General features: G+C 49.8%; 5 protein-coding genes across 5 annotated transcripts; 2 read left to right on the top strand and 3 right to left on the bottom strand.

Moving 5' to 3' along the window:
* Positions 1 to 24: 24 nt before the first annotated feature.
* F5J12DRAFT_826514 (uncharacterized protein) lies at positions 25 to 5667 on the top strand. The gene is made up of 20 exons (XM_051745517.1): positions 25 to 429; positions 502 to 1098; positions 1156 to 1220; positions 1273 to 1612; positions 1669 to 1950; positions 2006 to 2260; positions 2321 to 2596; positions 2652 to 2687; positions 2740 to 2775; positions 2832 to 3046; positions 3108 to 3371; positions 3434 to 3579; positions 3632 to 4017; positions 4071 to 4412; positions 4477 to 4555; positions 4608 to 4903; positions 4960 to 5074; positions 5131 to 5184; positions 5240 to 5345; positions 5471 to 5667. The coding sequence occupies exons 1-20, from the start codon at positions 157 to 159 to the stop codon at positions 5493 to 5495; spliced, it is 4188 nt and encodes a 1395-aa protein (XP_051600918.1). The 5' UTR covers positions 25 to 156; the 3' UTR covers positions 5496 to 5667.
* A 972-nt stretch (positions 5668 to 6639) lies between these two features.
* On the bottom strand, positions 6640 to 7351 carry F5J12DRAFT_892029 (uncharacterized protein; the record flags this gene model as incomplete). The annotated part of the gene is made up of 4 exons (XM_051747536.1): positions 6640 to 6849; positions 6912 to 7073; positions 7125 to 7240; positions 7303 to 7351. The coding sequence occupies 4 exons, from the start codon at positions 7349 to 7351 to the stop codon at positions 6640 to 6642; spliced, it is 537 nt and encodes a 178-aa protein (XP_051600917.1).
* A 1026-nt stretch (positions 7352 to 8377) lies between these two features.
* Positions 8378 to 9210, bottom strand: F5J12DRAFT_719611 (acyl-CoA N-acyltransferase; the record flags this gene model as incomplete). The annotated part of the gene is made up of 2 exons (XM_051741179.1): positions 8378 to 9055; positions 9124 to 9210. 2 exons carry the CDS (start codon positions 9208 to 9210, stop codon positions 8378 to 8380), a joined length of 765 nt encoding a protein of 254 aa, XP_051600916.1.
* Positions 9211 to 9749: 539 nt separating this feature from the next.
* Positions 9750 to 10547, bottom strand: F5J12DRAFT_719521 (acyl-CoA N-acyltransferase; the record flags this gene model as incomplete). The annotated part of the gene is made up of 2 exons (XM_051741177.1): positions 9750 to 10394; positions 10464 to 10547. 2 exons carry the CDS (start codon positions 10545 to 10547, stop codon positions 9750 to 9752), a joined length of 729 nt encoding a protein of 242 aa, XP_051600915.1.
* Positions 10548 to 12256: 1709 nt separating this feature from the next.
* On the top strand, positions 12257 to 12813 carry F5J12DRAFT_826501 (uncharacterized protein). The gene is made up of 3 exons (XM_051745516.1): positions 12257 to 12326; positions 12382 to 12474; positions 12531 to 12813. The coding sequence occupies exons 1-3, from the start codon at positions 12324 to 12326 to the stop codon at positions 12645 to 12647; spliced, it is 213 nt and encodes a 70-aa protein (XP_051600914.1). The 5' UTR covers positions 12257 to 12323; the 3' UTR covers positions 12648 to 12813.
* Positions 12814 to 14928: the final 2115 nt, after the last annotated feature.

Genomic DNA, 14928 nt, shown 5'->3' with positions numbered 1-14928 from the left:
GAGCGGAGAAAGTTTGCCGAAAGCAGCAGCTGATCATGAGTTGTGGAGCGGATGTCATTTTGAATTCAAGAAGGTTGCTTTGAGCTTGTTCTTCTCCGTTCCTCCTCTGTAGTACCCTTTATCGTCGATCGTCGTCGCTCGTCGTCGTCGAACACGATGAGCGCGATGGACACGATGGACTATCGCGGCCGTAACCCACACGACGCCTTCCTGTCCCACCTGATTGCCCTGCTGTCCACCTACGAACTATGTCCCATGTCCACCCCGCCTCCCCGCTACGATGGCCCCGGCGATTGGCAAACCGACTCCATCCTCCGTTCGCTCGCCGCCGTCGCGCGGCGGATGTACACAGCGGAGGAGATGCTCGCCTCGATAAGAGCCTCTGAGAATTGGCAAACCAACGGGCCAGAGACCAAGAAAAGACGCAGTGTAGGCAGCCCTCCCATGCATTGCTCTTCTTCTCAGACGGACCATTCCCCTTCCACTTCTTCTCATATCCAGGCGGCCACCCTCAATGGCGCCAAGTTGCTCAACGGAAACAAGTCTTCAACCCTGGCATGCACCGATACCCTCATCCAAGAAAACCCCTCCGGACCGATGGATGTCGATTTGGATTCACTACAAATCTCTGCGGCAGGTCAAGCCCGCACGTCTGCATCCAACAGGACAAGCAACACTCGTGCTCAGACGATGTCCCTCTCTCTTGACAACATACCCACCAACTTCGATCCGTTCAAGTTGCAACGGTCAATCAGTAATGGAAGCTCGTGCTCCGCCCCTTCGACATCTTACATAGATCACATGGTCTGCCCGACATGCGGAAAACCGATAACGGACACGATGACTATGAGCCGAGTGAACAGTACTTTCAATGGATCTCCAAACGGATCACCTCTCGTCGTGCCTCCTGGTCCTCTCGCCGCTGCCGCCTTCGAAAGCGGCATGAGTGCTGTGGAGGAACTCCGCCTGCTCAAGGCTCAGGTTCAAGACGTTGCTCGTGTCTGTAACGCCGTCGCACGCGGCGATCTCTCTCAAAAGATTACCGTGCCGGTTCAGGGTGTCGTTATGGTTCAACTCAAGGACGTTATCAACACGATGGTATCCACTCCACTGGTAAATACCGCCTGCCTCAGCTGACCTCCTCTGTCCACATAGGTCGATAAACTCGGACAATTTGCTAAGGAAGTAACACGTGTTAGTCAGGAAGTCGGCACGGAAGGGTACGATATGATGACATTTACGTTACCTTTTCTTATTTATTTTGCATTTTAGGAAACTCGGCGGTCAGGCTCTCGTCCTTGATGTCGAGGGTACATGGCGCGAATTGACTGGCGTCGTCAACAAACTGGCAGCGAACTTGACCAACCAAGTTCGCAGTATCGCTACTGTCACCAAAGCCGTCGCCCTCGGTGATCTATCCAAGCAAATCGATGTTGATGCACGCGGAGAAATCTTGGATCTGAAGAACACTGTCAATGGAATGGTTGTCAGGCTTCGGGCGCTGGCTGCTGAAGTCACACGTGTCACTTTGGAAGTTGGTTCCCAAGGTAAATTGGGTGGTCAAGCGCATGTCCCGGATGTGGAGGGCGTCTGGTTTGAATTGGTCCGCAACGTAAGTTAATCATCGCGACGCCATCAAACACTCTTTGTTTGAATGCTACACAATAGGTCAACCGGATGTGTTCTAGTTTGACCGATCAAGTCCGGTCCATTGCCAAGGTCACCACTGCAGTGGCCAAGGGTGATTTGACCCAGAAAGTCGAGATCCTGGCCGAGGGTGAGATGCTGACATTGAAACAAACTGTCAACTCCATGGTGGACCAACTGGGTGCATTTGCATCTGAAGTCACTCGTGTCGCATTGGAAGTGGGTACGCAAGGTATCCTTGGTGGTCAAGCTCGTGTCGAGGGTGCCCAAGGCACATGGGCCGATTTGACTCGCAACGTCAACGTAAGTGGTTTATTGTCTTGCACACCTTTTAGCTCGCGCCGATGGTTTGGGGTAGAAAATGGCCAGCAATTTGACCGATCAAGTGCGGTCCATTTCAGACGTCACAAAGGCTGTCGCACGTGGTGATCTGGGCAAGGTCATTACAGTTGACGTGCAAGGAGAGATGCTCGATTTGAAGGTGACGGTGAACTCCATGGTCTCCCAATTATCCACGCTTGCAAACGAAGTCACACGAGTGTCGCTCGAGGTTGGAACAGAAGGTATCTTGGGCGGTCAGGCGTATGTTCCAGATGTGCAAGGAATGTGGAAGGTCTGTTGTTCCTCTGCCGTGACTTCCTGGCTTGTCCGATCCCAATTCATGGATTTACAGGTTCTTACAGATAACGTCAACTTGATGGCCATGAACTTGACTAACCAGGTGCGATCTATCGCCGAGGTGACCAAAGCTGTCGCTGCAGGCGACTTGACGAAGAAGATCCAAGTCGACGTGCGTGGCGAAATTATGGAACTGAAAGAAACCGTGAATGGCATGACGGAGAGTTTGAGTCACTTCGCAGCTGAAGTCACGCGTGTCGCGAGAGAAGTCGGTACAGAAGGTAAATTGGGTGGTCAAGCCCGGGTCACCAATGTTGGTGGTACTTGGAAGGTGGGTACTAACTAGTTTGGTTGGTACGCGACTTTGCTTGCTGACGGAAAATCAGGACCTTACGGATTGTGTTAACGTTATGGCAGCCAACGTGAGTGATGCTCGTCGACGGGCCAAATATCTACATGGCTAACTTTGTTTAGTTGACATTGCAAGTGCGGACGATCGCTGTTGCAACGGTACGAGTCCTGTTTTGTGTTCGTCATCTGGATGCTGAGTTAACTTATTCCCCAAGACTGCTGTTGCCCGCGGAGATTTGACTCAACAGATCACGGGTGTCTCAGTTTCCGGAGAGATGTTAGCTTTGGTGAACACTATCAACGACATGATTGCTCAGCTCGCCATCTTCGCCAAGGAAGTGAAGAAGGTCGCCTTTGAAGTCGGCACTGAAGGAAAGCTCGGTGTCCAAGCAGAGGTTGGCAACGTTCAGGGTATATGGCAGGAAATCACGTGCGTTCCTTCTTTTGCCAAGAGTGATGTTGGATGACATACTGACGCCTCTGTCATGCAGCATGTCGGTCAATACGATGGCCAGCAATTTGACGACGCAAGTGCGAGGCTTTGCTCAAATCTCAGCTGCTGCCATGGATGGCGACTTCACACGTTTCATCACGGTCGAAGCCAGTGGAGAGATGGATTCATTGAAGACCCAGATCAACCAGATGGTGTTCAACTTGCGTGATTCTATACAGAAGAACACAGCAGCTAGGGAAGCAGCTGAGTTGGCCAACAGGTCCAAGTCTGAGTTCCTTGCTAACATGTCCCACGAGATTCGGTGAGTTTGTCCTTGCTGTGGCTGTCTGTTCCGGAGTGCATATCTTTACGGGTATTGCTCAGGACACCGATGAATGGCATTATTGGCATGACAGAATTGACCCTGGATTCTGACCTGAATCGATCGCAACGAGAAAGCTTGTTACTCGTGCACTCCTTGGCCCGCTCGTTATTGCTAATCATTGATGACATATTGGATATCTCGAAGAGTAAGGCATAACTATCTCGCGTTATGAACGGTCTGACGAACATGCCATTCAGTTGAGGCTGGTCGCATGACAATGGAAGCCGTGTCTTATTCCCTCCGCCAGACCGTCTTTGGAATATTGAAGACCCTCGTTGTCCGTGCATCGCAGAACAACCTAGACCTCACCTACGATGTGGACCCCGACATTCCGGACCAGCTGATTGGCGACTCACTTCGTCTGCGCCAAGTGATTACCAACTTGGTCGGAAACGCGATCAAATTCACACCTTCCAAGATGTCGAAGAAAGGTCACGTGGCGCTCAGCACGCGCCTCCTGGCACTTGACGACCAGAGTGTCACAATAGAGTTCTGTGTGACTGATACGGGCATTGGTATCGCGAAGGACAAGTTGAATCTCATTTTCGACACTTTTTGCCAAGCCGACGGCTCGACCACACGAGTACGCCGTAATCTTCTATTCCTTTGCAACAGCCGATATTGATGCATTTCAAGGAATATGGTGGAACGGGTCTTGGCCTCTCCATCTCGAAACGTCTTGTTAACCTTATGCAGGGTAACATGTGGGTAGAGAGTGAGGTGGCAAAAGGAAGCAAATTTTTCTTCACGATCACTTCTCAGATCAGCTTAAGCAGTATGGAGTCGACGCTGCAGAAAATGCAACCCTTCCACAAGCGTGCCATTCTATTTATAGACACCCTCTTTGACACGACAGGCGTTGTCCAACGAATACAGGAACTCGGGCTTAGATTGTACCATGTTCATGATGTCAGCGACGTAGCTGATAAGGAACGTTGCCAACAATATGATACCATTGTGGTGGATTCTCTGAGTATGGTGCGTTACTCCCCAGACTTCTGTAACGCGAATGGAACGTTGTTGGTATTGATCACACGTGCAGACTGAGAGTACAAGAGAGCATGAACACCTGCGGTACATCCCAATCGTTCTGTTGGCACCGTCTATGCCTCGATTGAACCGTGAGTGCCCCCCCTAGTTGACGTGTAGTGACGAATCATGTGTCTTCCACAGTCAAGTGGTGTCTGGACAACAGCATCAGCTCGCAGGTAACCACACCGGTATCTGCCCAAGACCTGGCGTCTGCCCTTATTTCCGCCCTGGAGTCGAACACTGTCTCGCCTGTTGCGGCACCGAGTGATGTTGTGTTCGACATCCTACTAGCGGAAGACAACATGGTGAACCAGAAGCTTGCAGTGAAGATCTTGGAGAAGTATGGTCATTCTGTGGAAATTGCGGAGAATGGTAGCTTGGCCGTTGACGCCTTCAAAGCTCGAGTGCAACAGAACAAGCCGTTTGACATCATCCTGGTAATCATCTTGGTCTGCACGTTGTGAGCCACAGGGTGCTGATAATGTGATACAAGATGGACGTGTCCATGCCATTCATGGGAGGAATGGAAGCCACGGAGTTAATACGCGCTTATGAGGTCCAAGTGGGCCTTCTGCGCACTCCTATCGTTGCCCTTACCGCTCATGCCAGTGCGTCCCTCACGAGGTGGCAGAAATGATACGGATGGCTGACCACGTATTCACAGTGATCGGTGACCGCGAACGATGCTTGCAAGCAGGCATGGACGATCATATTACAAGTGCGCATGATCATTGTCCGCATACTGCAATTTCATACACTGACTGGTGATCTAGAACCACTGCGCCGTGGGGATTTGCTGAACTCGATCAACAGGCTAGCTAGCGAACGGGCACGGCTAGCCAAACAACGGCATCTACTGCACAGACCCCCCGCGCTGATGTGAGCCCATCCATACTCCCGTATTTGCCCTACACCATCTCATTCTCTTATGTGTACTTTCGACCCTACTCTCATGACTATTACCCCTGACGCCCATTGTGTCGGACCACTTGTTCTTGTTGCAGCCACGTCGTGGCTGCCGATTTGTAGCATTGCTACCTGGCCTGGATTACCAAGACAACTGTTTGATCATCTACTCCTTGTTGATATGCATCCCAGTACATATATCCTGCCTCACGCATACTTACATACGTATGTCCGACCGACGTGTTGTATCATCCTTTTTGCTTGTTACACTTGATATCTCGTACTGTATCGTCACCAGCACTCAAGTATTATGACATACCGAAGTTGCGCGTGAATTCACGTGTTATGCAAGGGAAGATTGACTCGACGCCGTCAGGACTGGCACTGATACTGCATCGCACCTCGGTGAAGCCACCCTCCTGTATTCGCCTGGCCGTTTATTACGCTCTTTAACAGATGGATAACAAATGCTTGCCAGCGTTAAGTGCCTAGTAAGATAACACAAGGCGTACACGCGAACCATATAATAGGGACCCTACTAGATTCCTTGGTCGATTAAACGTTGTAATGAAGGCGCGATCCACCGTTCGGATGTGGACATGCTCGTCCTGCGGCCGTGTAGTCAACGGCCTAAAGAGCCTGCTAACCTAACTGCGCCGCGCTCGAATAGTAAGTTCACCGCAACGGTGATTCATCTTATTGCGGACCCACGGGTAAATCGCTCGGCACTGCGCATCCGATCATTTCAGACTGGCTGGCAGCAGGCGTCTGTAACAATAACATAGCAAACAGTGGCAAAAGAAGAGGAACATTCGTATGCCCCAGAGAAGGAAATCAAGTCACCCAGAGCCTTCATGTGGTGACAGACACACCGTAATATCCTAGACAGGATGACAGTACTAGTATAACAGCTGCCAGAACAAATAATGGAGAGGTGAAATGATGTGGCTGTACTATAGTCAGTTTTAGTTAGGCAGCCGATTGGAAACCCACGGTCGAGTGTCAGTTGAGATCAGGTCAGCTTGGATGGAAAATCATCCGAACCCCATGTCGCGACTTCAACTTTTTGTTGGGATGAGGACAAAGAGGACATGTGGCATGTGCCACACGTGCGATGTTTTAGGATAGGACGGATAATATAAAATGTACAAAGGATTAGATTGCCAAATACACCGTAGCGAATGACCAATTCCCTTTGCCATTGAGTGAAAAACGAGTGTTGGATATAAGAACGCGATCAGATACTCCATCGAAAAGATTCCATTCCTTAAAGGACCATGAAAGCACCCAAGACGGCAGCAGCGATACCCACGACGAAACTACCAGCAGTGGCCTTGAGGCCGAGGGCACCCCCAGACTTGGTAAATGGACTGGAAGAACTGGAAGAGCCAGTACTGGCGGAAGCAGCAGCAGCGGTAGTGGCGGTACTGACAGATGAGCTTCCAGACCCAGAGCTCGAACCACCGCTCGAGCTAAGCTAAACAATCGATTAGATAGTGCGAATAACATGGGAGGATAACAATGGAGTTGGACACGCACGGAAAGTGAGGTACCGCAGGCATCGTTGTAGCTGGAAAGCGCAGATTGAGCGGATGACTCAACGGTTGGCTCAGCCTCGACCAGACAGGACATGCAAGTCTGCAGCTCGCTTGAAATAGAGCTGGCGCAGAGGCAGCTCAGGCTAGTGTCGCAGCTTGAGTCCTAAAAAAAGTGAGGACGCCTAGGGAGGGTCAACTGGCCGAGAGAACATACGCTCATGGTCGAAATGACCTGGCAAGGACTCTGGCACTGGGATGGCAGGTCCGAAGGATCGAAAGTTGATTGACGGGAGACAAGTGCGTTAGACACGTCTCTGCTAGCATGGGGTACTGTAAAGACGCGTTCAAGTCGTCAGCACCGAAGGCAAGCACAAGCACCAAAAAGATCGCACAGGTCCCGACAACGGCAAGGGCTTGAAGGAGAGGAAGGGTTCCAACCATGATTGAGGTGCGTTCACAAACGAAAGGAGGGTGTGCAATGGGCAAAAAAACAACAGTTAAGGAACAGGTGTTGTATTGTAAGGGGGCGCCGTGTCTTAAATCACGGGCACTGCCACTGCGACCCTGAATATCATCCCAGATTGACAGCTAGGGAAATTCTGGTCCGCTTATTATATTATCCAGTGTTCCGCCACTGACCATGCTTCATGATATTATGTCCATCTGGATACCGATAGACAGTCCCTCGCAATGTTTGATGGGAGGGTGAAGGCACTATCACTACAGACTTGTATTTGCTGGCACTTACATGACACGTCGGAACCCCTCGGCGGCAAATGTCGACACGACCGTGTCAGTGGATATTATGATGGCAAGAGATGGCAGCGCGACGGTCGCACGTATTATGCCTGGTTGCCACCTGTTACTGTCTCCCTGATATGATCTTCTCTGACTCCAAATATCAGCTTGGCGCCTCAAAACCGCATCATCCTCACCCGTAAAGAACCCATGATGCGAGACAATTATTGGACCTGTCGGATGCTAGCAGTTTTGGGGTGATTGGCACATGTGGTATGTCACGTTTTCCCACTGCCAAGCTGATGTTGGAGCAGCACCGGTATCACTTACTCGAACGTTCACATTGTAGAGCAACGAATCTTAGAAGAAGTTCTGGTAAGTTCACTGTCAACACCGTTGAGCATATGTAGTTGGCAGTGTGGCACACTATGCACCCACAGCCCCTTGAGAGTTTCGCTCTGTGGTAGACGTGGAGTCTTTCACAAGCAGGGGTTCGTTTCTGACGTACCCATCATGAAGATGGTGCAGCGACTTGGTGATTCCGCGCCTACGAATATCAAAGCAACCTGGTCTCCGCGGTCATGATAGCGGAATCGTCGCGCTGGAAGCCGTTGCAGTTGGTTACCTGCATTTTCGTGACTGCGAATAAGCAATCTACGTTTCGCAAGGAGCATGAAAATCGCTTAGACGATAGCGTGGGTGTTCCCAAGGGATTTCATGTCTAGAACTCTACGCCAAAATCGACTGCTTTCGTGGCTCCTGGCGCACCATCACACACAGTGCCCCTTCTTCACCTCCGTTCTCCCAATCATCCCAGCAGATTGCTAGTATGGCCGTATGTCTCCCCATCTTTTCCGGTTCCGGATCTCCTTCCCTCAACGGGGCACCATTTCCAACTTTTCCTCTGTCAGCCGGCAAAGCCCTATCCCAACGCAACACGCCTTCCCTCATGAACCCCATTCTCTCCGCTGCTCGGATAGATTTCAAGTTCAGTACGTTTGCCTGCCATTGCACTCTCCTTAATCCCAATCCAGGGGCGTGAAGATGCGAAGGTCGGTTAAGCGCATATTGGAGTAGGAGCCCAACTGCGTTGGTGGTGACATGTGTGCACTGGAAAGGCGGAAGAATCTTGATGAAACCTATCTCGATCTCGAGATTGCTCATATCTGTGTTGAGGTAGCCTATTACTCCTGCGAAATCGGCTTGCGAAGGGGCAGGTGAATCTGGGTGGCTGCGTGTCTTGTCGATGATCGCATAGAGAATATTCCCGGGAATAGGACGGATTCGGTTGTTGATGAAGGTTTCGACAAATTCGGTTGCAGACTCGTAAGGTCCGTAGGGAAGATACCGATAGAGCTCGGGATGGTTGACCGATCCTTGAAAGAAAAGTTCAGCATGCAGAGTCGTCTGTTGCAGTAATATTGTGGTGTCAGCTTTTCTTTCGGCATGGAGGGTTTCCCTGCAATGAGACTCACTGCGAATGGCACGAGTCTTATTCTGTCATTTTGGAGCTCTCGGACTGGGAATTGGAAGTTGGCACTGTGTAAGTCACCTACGACCATCGAGCTAGCCATGATCGAATATGTGAAATCGATGACGCCTGCGAGTTTCAGTAGTACATGCGAAGAAAGCTACGGGACAAGAGCCTGTGTCTATCCAGTGCCATAGTATGACTCACCGATTCCGCTGATCGCACCTCCGTTTCAGATCTTGGTGGGAAACCCGACAACAGCAGAGCTAATCGTGACTGCACTAGTCAGCCTCGGTAACTCACTTTCATTCCAATGTTGTCACGGCATAGCTGTTGACCCTCACCAAGACGCATATCTGTACTGTCGTACTGCGAGGAAGTTTCCTCTTATTCATGGACGTAGACCAATTTCCAGGAATGGCAGGTATGTAAGTTTAAAATGGTACTAAGATTTCTGTGGAGGCTCATCGACATCCGCCAAAGATGCAACAGTACACTTCTGCTAGCTTAGTTTGCACAGCAGAGATGGAAGGGATTCGACGGTCACTTGTATAATGGATATCAATTCTTTGCGTCGTCAGAATATTAGGCTTGTACGGGGGGACTTGTAAAAGATGAATTTTCAGAGCCTTAGTTTCGGCGCGCCATTAACCTCAGTACTTCCTCTCTCCCTCCGTTCTCCCAATCGTCCCAGCATATCGCCAGTATCGCTGTATGCCTCCCAACACAGTCCAACTTCGGGTCCCCTACCCTTGACTGAGTGGAATTCCCAGGTTTTCCTTTATCACTGGGTAGAACTCTATCCCAACGGAGTGTCCCCTCCCTTTTGAATCCCATCCGTTCCGCAGTCTGAACAGACTGAAAGTTCAACTCATTTGCCTGCCACTGTACTCTCCGAAGACCCAGCCCAGAGAACGAAGGAGGGTTGAGCGCGTACTCCATCAGCAGCCCGACTGCGTTCGTGGTGACATGTGTGCGCTGGAAGGGTGGAAGAATCGTGATACAGCCGATTTCAGTCTTGAGGTGCGTGGTACTTGTGTTAAGGTAACCAATCACCCCCGCAAAATCGGCTTGCGAAGGAGAAGGAGAGTGAGGGAAACTGTGTGTCTTGTCTATGATGGCATAGAGAGCGGCGCCCGGATCAGAGTTGATAAAACCCTCGATCAACCCTTCGACGAATTCTGCCGCAGAGTCATAAGGTCCATAGGGAAGGAAACGGAAAAGCTCTGGATGGTTAACCGAGCCTTGGAAGAAGAGATCGGCATGAAGTGATGACTACATATGATGGTCGACATCGACCCTCAGCACTCTTGCACCCCTGCGCGCGCGCGTGATAGAACTCACCACGAATGGTACGAGCTTTACTCTGTCGTTCTCTACCTCTCGTACTGCGAAGTTGCCACCGCGATAATATTCTCCGACGATCATTGAACTGGTCGTAGTCATATCTTCCGAGCCTCAACGTTGCAGGTTGGTTCTACAGGAGGTTGCAGTTGTGCGCTTATCCAAAAGATGATACCACGGGATGACTCATTTCAAGTCATTCGTCGATTGTTTGTGATTTCACCTGACAAACCAGTAAAACTGGTTGATCCTTGGTCACAGGTCGGTCATCGCCACCGGTATTGGCTATTGGTCATAGCAGGCGACTAGAAGGGATGCTACTGGGCCTTTGCTCGCTGAGTGTGAGTAACAGACCCAAGTGTGGTCGTCGAAAACGAAATTTCCCACCGAATGTTGCTTAGTAAGTCAGAACTACACTTTCCCCTTGCCTGCCCCCCTTGCTTCCTTCCTGTGAATATTTCTGTGGTATCGTTACTCGTGATAATTGATAAGCTGGTAACGTACTTCGGTTTCTGCTTAGCACGTACTTCCATCTGACGTCACCGGAACTATGACCCTCTCAATATCAAATTCGCACATCCAAACAGGTAGCTTAGAAGGTAATGAAAGCGAGTATGTTATTTAGTGGGGTGGCTGAGGTGCATGAGTACTGTCTTAATTTCTCGGAGGCAACGTTCTGTCCCGTGCCGCTCTGAAAACGAGTACTGGTTAATCTAGGGTGCAGTGCCAACGTAAGGTTTACGAAGGTGGTTGTTCAGTACTAGCTCTGCAGACCGAGATTTCCCCTCTGGTACAAGTATTACCGTCGACCGATTTCGGATCCGTCTAGTGCCACATGCAAGCACGTTCGTATCCTATATCATCTATCTCTTTTTGCTGTGATTGCACCCGTTTTAGAGAGTTCTTTCCAGGTGCATTCTCCTCGAGGTTGGCCATATATAGATCGGGAGCAACTGGATCCTTTGATGTTCAGCCACTGGCCAGATGTTCTCGACAGGGCGTCTTCCTTCCATTCACTTATTTATCTGTGTTATCGAGGTTCGAGCGTTTCAATTTGACAAGCTCAGGTATGTTCCAAGGAGAATCAATTATGGTCATCCCAGGGCAATTCTTCTATTCGCTGGCGGGTATTGATTTTCCAGTGAACGTCAGTCTGGCTGGGGTTTTGAGACTTCACTCGCGCTTGCAAAGTTTGTGAACAACCGGCATATAATGGAGGCCGTTATACATAGCGCAAGTAGATTGATACGCCCACTGTTGGCAGATATTATGTAAAGGGCTAATCCACATCCATCACTCAGTGCCCTAGTCCTTGCGTTATGTCTTCTTTCTCCCCCTTTGGCAAGTTGCGTTCGCCACTTTGAGTCACTTGTGCCATTTGTGAGACAAGGTAATATCTCTTATCTTACAGCGTCTTGCAAAAATGATTCCGCTCGCCGGTGGGTTACTCTAAGAATTCCCAGTTCTCCCACTGTTGCTTCCCACCTCGCGGAGAATAAGAGTTGTATTACGCTTCAGAATGCTGCTTGGTCGACTTCCGGCAGCACTGGTGACAATTGAAGCAATGATAAATGAAGTAGCCGAACTGACCAATCTTCACACGGAACCATTTGTTCCTCGTGACTAGCATTTGTTGTTTGTTGTGGTGCCACATTTACTCCCTGCGTTTCTGCGCAAAATGGCAATGGCCGTGCAACGAGGTGCCCACCGGGTGACCGCAAGGCTTCCTATACGTCAAAGTACCACAGCCCGACCGCGTGTATAAAATAGCCCCCGCACCATGAGTTCCCACCTTTCCAAACACATTCATACCGGCGTTGGGCACGAAGTGACTACGACAGGCGTTACGCGTTTCACAACATGGTAAGTCATCTACTCTATAGTAATTTAGTGGTTCTTAAGCGGTCTCGACACGCAGGGCAGTGTATGTTCAGCGATAGGAAATGGACTGAATGCCATAATTGCAGCGATAGCAAACTTGCTCATGGCTATCGTTGGTGCCTTCACTATGGTGCGTTGGTTCCTCCGCTGTCGTGTCGGGCGTGAATGGCTCAACTGTCCTCTCAGATCATTGTGACGATAGTTGATGTCATATTGGACATCCTTTGCTGCAGATGTGGTGGTCCACGGCGGAGGACAGGGAGAAGGACATATCGACACTATAACCCCTATTATGGGTACTGAGCGATTCTTTCTCACGCTGATATCGGGAAGATACGGTGTGTTGCCAGCGATACCAGACTTCTAATTATCCCGCTACAGTAGAGTATATTGAGTGGCGATTGAGATGTACATATACTAACATTATTGCGAGCGCCAATTAGCTACTTTCAGATGAAAACATTGAGGATACCTGCACAAGAAGGTTGTGATAAGATTTGTTTCTCCGATGATGAGGTAGTTAGGGGGGTGATTTGATGATCAATGAAAAGTCGCAGATAAAGCGTATCACGAACCACAAACCATGGCAAGTAGTTACAGTCTGAGAGAAGTCGTCCCTGCAACAGCCTGAAGAAAGACACCGTCCATAAGGTTTGTTCCATGGGGTGATACCTTGAAGACTGCCCGTGCATCCTTGTTAACATTGGGTTTAATTGTGGAACGACTTACCAATGGAGGCCACAAATTCGGAGAAAACCGATGACCTATTATTTAGTGGCCCCTCCAGCCTTCGTACTTGGGACCTGTATAACTCGGAGACTCTGCAGATTGATCAGTCACTGACTACGATCACAAATTAAAGAGGGGGAAAGTGTTGATATTGCGTAATTTCGCGAGTTGACTGCGTGCTGCAAGTGATAGGAATAAGTGTTTACAGATTGTGGATGGCGAGCAAGGCGACCGGTAGTGCGAACTGGTCGCACCTGCCTCGTACTCAACACCGCTGTTGACCCTGGTGCGGCTGTCAGAGACTTTAGTTTTCCTACTCTACTCCTTCAAATGCTTATTTACTTACCGTCATTAGAACTTTATGTAATGATCAATTGTATTGGACTAGCGACTTCTAGTTGTATTGGGTGCAGAAGGCATGATCGACACGAAACTAATCAATGACCTGCTAGGCCCTGGTTCATCATTCTCTGACGCTCTGGGGGAGTCTCCGTTATAAGTGTGGGACTAGAATTTAGCGGTCACCAAGAGCTCAGATACACACCAGTTCTTAGACAGCATTCGGGAAATTTACCTTCGCTGGGCACTCGCTGGTCAGTCAAGTTTGGCACCCGACTCGTCATTCGGCCGCATCAGTAAGCGAATAGATGATTTAAACCTGTCACTGCCCGGCCGTGACCGTGAATCCACAGTTCCCTGTCCCCCTGATGCGTGTTGAATCGCCCGCGCAATCAACGTAAGGATTGAGCCAGATACGAGTCGGCTCCAGATAAATATTATTCCACATTTATATTGAATGGCAGAGACTAACCTGGACGCCTGTGCTTGTGTCGGTTGCACCATCTTCTGAGGGTCATTTTGGTAAGTACTTACTGAACAATCCTAGGAGTCTCAGGCTGCCGATTGGCGTGGGGAACTTAGGCCGTGCTCTGGACCTTACCTGGCCAATTGAGGTGAACAAGTCGAATCTCCGCGAATTCTCCCGGTGTGTAATTATCGCTATCCATCGATGCATCAACTCTCTGTGTGCACCACACTCTCCCGCCAGTATATCGTGGCAAGTATGAAGGCCGAGTTTCTAGTCTCCCCATCCTAACTGTTTGTACTACTTCGTTCGGGCCTAGGTAGCGAGCCCTGCGTAAGTTCATTTGCTTGGCAGAAAAAGTTCATTCATGCTGACTATAGGGCAATGGAATTTTCTAGCCCCTTTTGGAATCTTGAGACCCAGCGTAGAAACCGCTGCCTTCAATCGAGACTCCACTATTAGCTAGAGTTTAATTTCACCTGTCGTTCGCGTCATCCGGCGCCGTTAGGTATGGCGTCTGTTACAGGTGTTCCCTGGCGCTCCCTGTCGTTTTCCTGTCCCAAACCCATTCGTGAGTCTTCCACTCTCGCCACGATGTATGTGAGCCTCCAACCCTGGTAGCGTTCAACTACGATCAAGCAAGCCAAAGCACATTATCAGCGATGTCACCAACAACAATTTTAGAGTTATTGTTGACCCATTCAGGCGCGGTGACTCCCTCAGCAAAACCTCTAACAGCCTCCATCGCTATTGAGGTGATCACCGTGACCGCCAGCAAACGAAACCTGGCTTCGGTTATCAGAGTCTCCGACGAGGTATAAGTACCGCCTACACTTTACAGTGTCGAAAATCACTCCTTTCAGTGGTGGGTAATCTTTGTATTTTCGCTTTCACTCTTCCTGATTATCCAGGGCCCACAGGCCAAGCACAGAAGCTTCCCCAGTTGTCATATCTCCCGCCGCTATCCAGGGATGTTTCTCACTTGTTTTGTTATATCCCTTCAAACTAATAAAAGGCCTGCGACTGAACCAATCGAGCCACGAGAGTTAT

Source organism: Pisolithus orientalis, assembly GCF_024613125.1.
Source record: "Pisolithus orientalis strain OTSU chromosome Unknown F5J12scaffold_11, whole genome shotgun sequence".
Lineage (NCBI taxonomy): Eukaryota > Fungi > Basidiomycota > Agaricomycetes > Boletales > Pisolithaceae > Pisolithus > Pisolithus orientalis.
This window is presented reverse-complemented; position numbering and strand designations above follow the sequence as displayed.